Source organism: Lolium perenne, chromosome 4 (assembly GCF_019359855.2).
Source record: "Lolium perenne isolate Kyuss_39 chromosome 4, Kyuss_2.0, whole genome shotgun sequence".
NCBI lineage: Eukaryota > Viridiplantae > Streptophyta > Magnoliopsida > Poales > Poaceae > Lolium > Lolium perenne.
The window spans coordinates 401,058,349-401,069,189 of record NC_067247.2 but is presented as its reverse complement, the minus strand read 5'-3'; the positions used below and the strand labels follow the sequence as shown (position 1 = coordinate 401,069,189).

Sequence of the window (10,841 nt, the reverse complement as noted above, 5' to 3'; positions counted from 1 at the left end):
AGGCAGATCTAGCATATGCAATCAATCATGAAGCAACATGTTTGATCCAATAAGTGCACTCAGCCCACAAGTAAAAATCTAGTATGACCTATGCCAAATAGCTGCTCCACCGTGCCAAATAGCAGCACGAGGACTGATTTGGTCATCCTTGCTATACACAAGCAAGTTTCTTATAGCTTATAGCAAACATATAAATAAAACTTCATATTAATCTGTTCTCGCTGAGAAATATAAAAAATGCAGCCCAAGTGCATGTTAGCCAAAATGGCTATATAGTCCAAATATTCAGATCTGATGATTCCTATCAAGTGCAAGAAGAAGAACCATGAAAAAACTAACATAGATGTCACATATAGCTACTGATTCGTTCATGAAAGGTTCAAAGATGGATATCTACTACAGATCAGCTACAACAAGCTACATTGCCAACACTTGAAAAGGAGAATAGTCTATTCTTATTCCGGGCAATCAAGCTCTAAAATCAAGCAAACGGCGATCGCCAATCACATCAGGAGCAAGGGTATGCTGTGAAAACTGCATTGATTAAACTTGGAATAATTTTGCGGTTGCAATTCTACTTGTGCCCAAATAATTACGTTTGAGATTGTGACTAATGGTATTGCCATTATATTAACAGGCGGATGCAGTTAGTCTTAAGAATGTTGTAATCTCAGCTGTTGATGTCATGCAAGGTTTGGGATCGATAGCCCATTGTATGCTTTCTAACTTAAGATATCTTAGGTATTTATTGTCCACATTTACTTATTCGCCAATAAAATCAGGTCTTTAACAGTAGGCTTATCTTTTACTCCTCCCTCCATCCCGAAAAGGATGTCTCAACTTTGTCTAGATCCGAGTCTACCTAAAACTCGTCTATATACATGAGTACCTAAATAAAGTTGAAACATCCTTCACGGGACAGAGGGAGTACCTTATTTCATGGTTTGATACACATTCTTCAAAAGAGTTGCAGGATAAGTATGATTCATACTATAAGAAAAGTTTTTCCCTGTTAACAAATGGTAATAGTCTGAGTGTTGGTAATTTTCGTGGGAATCCCCACCTTATGAAATACTACGTTCAAATCACTAACATATTAAATCATGAATAAATCCGCACAAAACAATTCAGTCCACGACAATAGTTGAAAGGTATCTGGATGCACCCTCGATTTCCATGATTTAAATTTGAACTTCATAAGCTCATGAAATCAATTGGACTGAAGTGCAGAAGTTGAAGAACTAGGAGAGGGCGTCCCTCGCCGTTAAGACAAATTCTTGTCAAATCTGTTTCAAGTGACATTAGAGCATCTTTCTTGCCAGGTTGTAGACAGGACATATTTGGTCTCACAGTTTTCAGTCGTTGCATGACAAGAAATGGTCATGCTTGATGAATGCAGAAAACTCTTAGCTATGGCAGCAAACTGGAGGTATTAACATTCTATTCCCAGGAATTTCCTTGCAAGAAGTGACAATAAAGCTCTGAAATTTGAAAAAGACAAATTCTCTCTCTACTTGGTGGTGAACTGGTGATTAATTGTTCCCGTGATGGCAGCAGTTATACACAAGGTCTTACTACTACTATTGCATCTTTAATCAGGTACATGTGTCTAGTCTGCGCACAAATCATATGCAAGGGATTTGTTAATATGAATTAACAACCCAGGGAAAGATATATGATATACACCAATCTTTCTTTTTAGGTGCAACTGTGCAAGTTGAGCCTGTGACTGTAAGAACATATTGTGCAAAGAGACAAGGAATGAGTAGATAAAAAAATAACAAAACAAAAGAATGTTAAACATCCCCTGGCGATCATGGTGCACACTGTGCGTGCATAACAACTCAAAGTAATTGCATAGTGTACATAGATATTTTAGTACAATTTTTTAACAGCAAATCAATTTGGAGGTACAAAAGGGGGACTGGCAATAGAGAGTATTGCATAGACAAACCCCACTGCAAGTCATTACATAGCTATTTTCTGCCCTTACATCAAGCGAAGATCACCAAAAAAGAAAAGAAAATAAGATCATTGGATTCTCTATATGGTTTTTCATCCAAGTCAACAACAAGTAGACTTGCTGATGCCCGTTCCCTATCAATCGATATCAATCCATCTATCAATTAAATTATTTATTGCTTTCGTTCATGCATGCCTCACTCCTGAATCCTATACCGTGGGCACGCTTCTCAGCTGCGCACGTGCTACTACTAAGCTAGCAGCTTGATGTATCCTAGCTTGGAGCATACGTAACCCTACAACGACAAAGCTTCGGTACAGGGAAATTTCTAACTCGAAAATTTACGATGAAAACAAAAACAAAGCTTCAGAATTGAACAGTTTTGATGCTGAACGTACTTGGTTGCTGTTCAAACATATTTGCTAGATCTCTGAGCCTTTTTTAAAATAAAACCACGAGCAAGACAAAGATCCAAATGCACTTGATTCATATACATGTTTAATGAACAAAGTATCAATCCATGTTGAATATTTACCGAAAAGCATGATATACAATTCCTGAAGCTAACTAAGAATAGCTTGAGTGTTCTCGTTTGTCCAACACTTATCCCGGTAACATTTGGAGAGTGAAAAGCTGCAGAAAGCGCAAATTTTGGTCGTGCTTTAGTCCGCAAATAAGCATATTTGTATTCCTATAGGATGATGAACAAAAAATAAACTCCTGCATTGAATTGCAATACTTGTGCTTATCTATTGCAGAGTATGAAAAATATAAATATTTTTTCTTCGAATGGGATGCTCGCTAAGATGCAAGACTAACGATGAATATGCTACCATCGTTTCTTACTACATGACCTCACCTAAGCTGGTACCTTCATGTCATGTAGTGTGAAAGGACCAGGGATTGTATAATTATCGTGTGGAAAAGAACCAAGAAGTAAAAGCCGGTTACTATACCAGCTTCTTATGTACTCCCTCCGGTCATTTTTAATTGACTCAAATTTAGTACAAAGTTGTTCTAAATCCGAGTCAATTAAAAGAGACTGGAGGGAGTATTTCTGATTGTGTCCAGGCAATAACTCAAAGCTACTCCTCCAAGGTTCCTTATCCACCTGTCAATTTGATCAAGTTATCAAACACTAGAGCTGGTCTGATTCAGATTTCATTCGCACATGTAGAAAAATTGTTGTCTATTATAACTGGAACTACAACAAATGTAGAACTATCTAGCTCGTAAGCTTTACGCACACCCATAAAGCTGGAAATGCATAAAGGTAATTTTTTCCTAACAAGGAATGCTTTCAGGTCTTGACGGAAAGTAGCTTGACACGAAACTACGAGGACATATGTAAATCATGCCTAGTCTAAATTGTGAAAATCATCTCTAGTACTAGTTAGCAAAGGATATCATCAATCATATAAATGTCCAAAGAGCTCTATTGATAAAAATGGTCAAACTCCCAAATTTCTTCCGAATTCAACACACACATCACTAGTATAAAGTGAATATACCATTTCCAGGTCAAAAGAAAATAAAAAGACCATCTCCGTACATAATTCAGTTGCCAACTACATAGGAGGAATGCAAAATATCTAGAAAATACTCCCTTCCAAAGCATGAACAGATTCCTTTTACCCGTATTTTGGGAGAAAACGAATCACTTAAGGTGATGGAAGTTAATAGAAGAGGGCTTTTTTTGAGCTGGAGGGCATTGTTGTGAGCATGTAAGTTGAGTTTTAAGAAAAAGCTAGGCCACTAGAACTTTCAAGCCAGAGGTTTTAGCTAGAGGTTTTAGCTGGTACCTCCAAGCCACGTCTAACTCCACTTGCCTCTTGTTGATGCTGCTGCCTCGCATCCCCAAGAGCCAAAGCAACCTGCAAGGAACATGGTGTGATTAGAAAAACATTGCACCAAATAGTGTACAAGAAGCGAGAGATGAGCTGAACTAAAAACAAGAAACTGTCAAGTTGTCGTACATATGACCATTTGACAAAATAAATTATTTTACTTGAGTACCATCTATTCAGGTTCCATGAAAAGAGCTAGAAGCTACATAACTTATTTAGTACAAATTAATAGATTTGATAGGAGTTAATGGATATTGGATAATCCATCATTTAATAATATAGAATGAACCTGAATAGATTACACTGCTGATACACTCATGGTGGAAAAGAGGAATCCAAAATCAGTTATTTAATAATCATCATGTAATATACTAGCAGGGTATAATCTGGAGGAACATTAACAGATAAAATGAACCTGAATGTGCAGAATATATGTATGTATGTCCAAAAGGTTTAGAATGGTAGAAGTGATTTAGATATTAGGAGGAGTCAATTTGCGACCAAGCAAGACAAGCCTACTCCCCACAAAAAGAAAAAGAACAGACAAGTAAGACTGCGTGCTAGCTTATCATCACATAGCACAAGCTACCTACACTTGATAGTCTAGAGCGAAGAAGAGCAAAACAACAGAAATCAAGTAAAGCCATACCAAGAAAACATCTCAACTTTGCAAATTCTTAACCAAAGCCATCCGAAGATGGTACTGACCCACGGCGCGCAACGGAGTCCATCCACCGCAACACCACACACGACAGCGTAAGGTTATGCTCTCTGAGTTTGCGACAACGCCTCGACCTCCTCAGGGCACTCTGAGTTGGTATTGCTCGCAACGTAGTATGCTCTTGGAGTGAAGTCTTTGGCTTCAAAGCATGAGCAGTCCTGCATGAGAAATACAGTAGGGTCAAAATCGCCGGTTACACCTACTACTACTCGCTCACTCTACACTGGAAAATTGGCACCAAGACTTACCCATGGGTCTTGCTGTACTGGCCATCATGGGCATGCCCAGGGTCTTCCTGTGCACAAAAATAGTGCACTATGATTTGAAAATGCTAGCTCAAAAAGGCTGCAAGAAAAAGGAACATGATGTTAAACTGTCTAGATCGCACCGTGCTCATTCAGCATAGGCAAGCCTCCTGTTACAGAGAATAGAAGGTTGTGATGGCAAGCAAACTACACTGCACCCTGACTTCCCTCAAAACAAATTCAGTCCCTAAATGAACCGAACCAGGAAGTCATCAAACACAATAATATATTGGAAAAAAATATATGTTCCTTTGTTAGGCATGAATTCTCTATACATGCTTGATACAGAGACAACAAATACCTAGCGGCTTAAATTATCATTGGTCTACGTCACATTGATCAACCAGGTACGAGATCACTCAAGTTCAGCACATCTTACATTATGCACAAGGCAATTTAGAGTTACTATACACATTTTTGGAAAATACTTGCTGATTTGAAATGCCACTTATACCGTACATATCCAATTATATTCTGACAAATGCAATACATTAGTTAATATGTTTTCGAGCTTTAGAGAAGATCAAAAATGAACTCTTTGCAAACAATAACTTGCAGCACTTGTTCAACGAACTCGCGTCCACCGTTATGGTACCGACGGCTAGCTTCATCACCTTCAATGAGTGTGGGTATGTAATTAACGGCTCTTGGCGTACTCGAAGACGTCGGACTGATCTTGGGACCATTTTCCACTCGATCATGCTTCCTGTGTTAGAGTTCGGGGTGTTGGGAACTGAGGACAGCTCTTCCATCTCCCGCCCCAGAGGAAGGTCCGGCACGAACTTTTCACCATGCTTGTCACGGATAGCATTGGCAACCTCTGTTTTCAGCATCAAAAGGGGAAAAGGACAAGAAAGGAAATCGTGATGGCCAGACTTGCATGCTAGCAGGTTCCGCCTACCCAGTACTAGTACTGCTCTTGCATTCTCACCGTGGAGCACGACAGATGGGCAGCTAGCCGGATGATTCAATCGTGGGAATCTAACTAGGCTGTAACACGTACAGAAGAGGAGGCAGGGGGTGGGGGAGGGAAGAAAATACCTTTTGCAGTTGCAGGGCTGGTCGACGTCTCCCTTGAGCTAGCTCAAGACCGGAGTGGACTGGGCAGCCTGCGCGCGCGTCCCCCTCCAATTGGGTCGGTGTTCCGAATTAAGTCCGGACCAAATTAAGGGAAGGGGATGAGCCCCGGCGTGAGCAAATCGGCAGTTGAAGACGAAGGGCATAGGATGAGGGAGGAGGGGGAGGGGCTGACCGAGGTGCGTCGACGCTGGAAGGCCTCCATGCCGGCGACCTTTTACCCGGGTGATCGATCGATCAGCTGGAGCGGCGCTTGATGCCGCGGACGAGCATAATATGACCGTGGCCGGGGATACGGCCGTGCGCGGGGAGGGACTCGAGTGGGTGGGTGCCGCCGTGCCGGCGAGCGGGGATGCAGGGGCCGGCGACGCGGGCGATGGAGGAAGAAAGTAAGTAAATAGTGCTCATCAAAGATTGATTGCCGCGCGTTTAGCGAGGCGACGGAGAAAATTGGAGACTTTATTATTAACTGCCCCCGCTGCATGTGTTAATCGGACGATGTTTTAGCTAGCAAGTTTAGATTACCGGCCATCATCGAATTAAAAAACAAAGACTCACAATTAGATCGTGTTTTAAGTCTAGTCAAAGTTAATAAAATTTGATTGGATATTTAGAAAGAAAAAAAAGTTGACATCTACAATATATAATTTATATAGTACTAGTAGAATCGACCTAAACTATATTTTCATATCAACAAGCCCAAGGTTTGCTCCCTTTCTCTGTTTTACACCCCTTCACTCTTTCCGTCCTTCTCTCGCCGCCCGGCCGAGGTGGTGAGGGGTGGGGAAGGATGATTTCGGGCGGTTGTGATTCAGAGAGGAGCAGGGGCCTCTTCCTCCCGGTGACTAGGTGCGGCACCGGCGATGTCAATTATGCCCCTCAGGTGGGGGTGGAAATCGCATGCTCCTCCTGCCGAGGCCCTCGGTAATAAGCACCTCTGGGCGCAGAGCTGCATCCTCGGTGTCCTCGACATCGACCTGGCAGCGAGGAGGAAGATGAAGACGGTGGCGACGTCGTTGGCTTCTGCGGCCAATTTGTGCCGAATCCTGGCTTCTCCGAACTTCTTCGCCCGCCTTCTCCCACCCGTGGCAGGAGTGTTGTGCTAGAAGGCGGGCTACTCGACATCAATGGAGCTATTGAGAATTCCTGTGTCTGGGATTTCCGAAGCTTGGAAGCAACTTCGGCGAGCTTCATCTCGACGGCTGCATGTCGTCTCGTTAAATCCGGTGAGCTCCGGCGTCCTTTCAACCTCCATCAGAGGCCTTCTTTTAGGTCGGCGGCCGCGCCCAACGCCGGCATTGAAGCAAGTGGTTCCGTCCCCGCGGCGGTGCTCGGCGACGGTGCAGCTGACCTCTGGGTCGGCAGAGGAGATAGGGAGGGACTTGATTGCTTCTCAGATCTTCCAGAGAGGTCTCCTCCACATAAATCGGGGACCTATGTATTATTTTCTCAATCTTTTGGGGTCTTGTGTAATATTGTACACCTCCACTCTTTGTGTTTTAATATAAGCTTTCAGGCCCTTCGGGGCTCTCCTTGTTAAAAAAAACCCTAACTTTACTTTACAACATTTACGTCACTAACCTCATGTCACTAGATCTATTTTCAAATTTAGTTTCGTAATCTACCAATCTGACATCGTATATGTCGGTACTTATTTCTATAAAGTTGATCAAATACAAATAAGATTAATTTAGAAGAAAGATAGAAGTACACTTATTCCTGGAAAGGGGGAGTAGCTACTACTAGTAGCTAGAGGACAACATGCATCAAGATGAGATTCACTCCACACGAATCATGCATGGCATTCGACCACTAGCTAGAACAAGGATGGCATTCGACCACACGAATCATGCGAATGGCGGCCAACGCGGGCGATGGAGGAAGAAAGGAGATCCGGGGAGACGGCTCTCCGTAGTGTGTCATTAGATGGAGAGTGAATCGAGGATGCCGCGCATTTAGCGAGGCGACGGGAAAAATTGGAGACCCCCGCTGCATGTACTGTACGTGTTTATCAAGGGACGACTCTCTAACTTTCTCCTTGTGTTTTGCGCATGCACACGCACGCACGCGTAAGATTAATAAAAGTCGGAGAAGTCCAAAAGCTAGCACTGATCACATCCGTGCTCTCACAAGGAGATCGCGTTTGATCTCAAAAAAAAAAAAAAACTAGATCGCGTTTTAAGTTTAGTTATTAAAGTCAACAAAATTTGAGTCAAACTCCCTCCATCCATGGGTAATTATACCTTTAGCTTCGAGTCAAACTCTTTTAAATTCAACTTTACTTTATACGTAAAGCGGCGTAGCAACATTTACGTCACTTAAGATTTGTTTAGACGCAACAAGGTGAGGAATGAACAGGGCGCGTAATGTTGGCTTAGGGCATCTCTAATGGCCAGACGCATTTCGAACGTCTAAAATGGCCACGGGCGCGTCCGTTTGCGTCGGTCAAAATGGTCAAAATCGACCGCGCGTCTGTTTGCGCTGGGTGCCCCCAGCTGCACGGCGCAATTTTTTTGGGTTATGCATTCTTTCAAACATAAACATAATTTACATATTGGATAAAGGAAAATAAAAATATATAAATACTAAAAGGCACATGTACCGCCTGCTACCCTAGCCTACTCCTCGTCGTCGTCGTCGAGCACGACGAATTCCGGTATTCTACCACGGCCAGTTGGCAATCGGCGGAACATACGACGGTGCCGCCGGTGGTGAAAGTCGAGGAGCCCACGGGTTGAACGGCGGAGGTGGAGGCGTCGGCGGGTGTTGTAGGGCATCGTCCTCCGTCTCATTCGGTACAATCTACTAGTTTGGATTTGGTTTGCCGCGCTGCAAGACAGATATTTTCGAGTCCGAAATAGTATCTGCTAAATTAGGCCGCCCACTTCCTCGTTTCTTTCACCTCCCACCCACACCGTCGATCCCCTTTCCACCCCCACCGTCTCCGGCAGATCCTGGCCAGCTCGATCCGGCCAACCCTCCGGCCGCAGACCACCGCCCAGCATCCCTTCCTTCACCCCTCCCGACGTCATGGCCTGGAGTCACCCATTCACTGCCAGAGCCATAACCCTGCCCGCCCAACATCCCGGCTACCCAACCGCCTCCGCCGCCGGCCGCTCTCCCCAACCACCGGCTCCTCCTTCCCTGCTCCCGAGATCTCTTCCTCGCCGTCTTCCCTCTCTCGCGCGACCCCCTCCACCGGCCGTCATCGCCCTCGCCGGCAAGTCACCTGCGCCGGCGCCACCTCGCCACCCGCACCCCTAGCATGCCGCCGACCACATCGGCTGGCTGCTGCTCTATGATACTACTTGGACGGGAGCCGAATTGAATTTCTGTTGGATGTATGCATTATATAGTAACATAGCTAGTTAGTGGGAAGTATACCACTTGGATGTTACTACACTATAAAGGTTCGGAAATTCAATTCGGCTCTTGGGTGCATATGCTCCCTCCACCCAAAAAACATATTTTTAATTGTTAAAAAAAATTAAAAAAAAATTCGCACGTACATCTCGACAGTCTATGTGCGTTCGTGCAGTTTCGCAAAAAAACGATATTTTTTGTGATCGATCAATAAAAGACAAAATAAGTCTCACAAAAAGCCTCATTTTCAGCACTAAATTTTGTCTTTTTTACACAGCTCAAACTACAAGTTGATTTTTCATGGAAATATTTTGATCGCACTTAGCATGTGAAGATGTACACATAAATTTTTTTTTTGAAATTTTTTGACATTTCAAAATGTATTAAAGTCGCAGTTCAAACTAAAGGGAGCATATGCACCCAGGAGCCAAAACATCACTCTATAAAGGTGGTAACATAGAGTATGTTACTACTCTATGTTACTTTCCACTATGACTAATCTAAAGAGTGTCTACATCTAAATTTACATAAATTTATGACATCATTTTATAGATAGAGATAGTACTACTTTTCATGAAAACACGAATTCCAAATTTCTCATGAACATACTAGTAGCAATGGAGGAGCTAACGAGTTGCTGGTTACCTTCTATAAAGATGTTGGTCCTAGCAATGGAGGAGCTTCAAAGAAAATCTTGGGCTGGCCAAATTAAAATAGAGCACAAAGAACATTTAGTTGCATCATATCCTTTTCTTTTGAAAACCAAACTAATTCTTCTGCAGGGAAAATCAAATTCTTTTCTGACTGTACTTTCCCCTAGATAAATTGCAATTTGTAAACAATGGTGGATTAAATTATTCATCCTACCAAATTGGTAACACTAGGAAGTTTGGTATTGACGGAGAATAGGATGCAATGATTTTGCCATGAAGTGATTTGGGGAATGAATTTCCCGTCACTTTTGTTGTGCTGTGCGCTTTGCCCGGCGGGCTTGCGCAGCAGAAAAATTGGAGAAGACATGGGACTAGAGGAGAGCCTAGGTCACCGCCTCGCCGGATAGCCACTGCTAGCTGTAGGCCACATGTGTGTGTCTTTTGACTCCCTGCCTAGGGATTGGGGATTTGGGGCCCTAGGAACCCTGGACGGCTTACTGTCGCTACTCGCCGCTCACTAGACCGAGTCACTCTGGATCCCCGCAGTCTGGCTGCTACCTACGCCGCTCAATCACTGTCTTACAGAGTCACAGTAGATGCCCTAACTAGCGTCGATGCGCATGCACTACTAATGAACAACTGAGCCGGAAAAGTGACGACAAAATTGTGAACAAATGACCTGACTCTCATGTACACTAGGCTGCACTGCTTGTTTGGTGGGCTTTGCCTATCGCATCGTAGGAATAGATCTGAAAAAAGTGTTTATTGGCCATCAAAAAAATAATTTTGATGGCCATCATATGTTCATCCTCCCTCCCTGGCAGCCTGGTCTGGTGCCTCCTGTCCATGACAGCATTCCTATTGTTTAATTACGATTTTGTTTGCAGAAGCCACTTGTTATCCATCAACTAA

General features: G+C 43.4%; 1 protein-coding gene across 1 annotated transcript; it reads right to left on the bottom strand.

The window, feature by feature from the left end:
• Positions 1-2,431: 2,431 nt before the first annotated feature.
• LOC139830414 (uncharacterized) lies at positions 2,432-6,118 on the bottom strand. Its single transcript, XM_071818412.1, has 6 exons — positions 6,089-6,118; positions 5,878-5,961; positions 4,780-4,826; positions 4,519-4,689; positions 3,766-3,837; positions 2,432-2,596 (listed from the first exon to the last, which is right to left on the bottom strand). The coding sequence occupies exons 1-6, from the start codon at positions 6,116-6,118 to the stop codon at positions 2,527-2,529; spliced, it is 474 nt and encodes a 157-aa protein (XP_071674513.1). The 3' UTR covers positions 2,432-2,526.
• Between the last annotated feature and the right edge of the window lie 4,723 nt (positions 6,119-10,841).

Bases quoted from the DNA above. Each gene is read 5' to 3' on its own strand.
- LOC139830414 (XM_071818412.1), bottom strand. From the start codon at position 6,118: ATGGAGGCCTTCCAGCGTCGACGCACCTCG. The intron at 4,827-5,877 runs GTATTTTCTTCC...TTTTGTGCACAG, and splicing joins CAGCCCTGCAACTGCAAAAG to GAAGACCCTGGGCATGCCCA. The intron at 3,838-4,518 runs GTCAGTACCATC...TGTTCCTTGCAG, and splicing joins GACTCCGTTGCGCGCCGTGG to GTTGCTTTGGCTCTTGGGGA.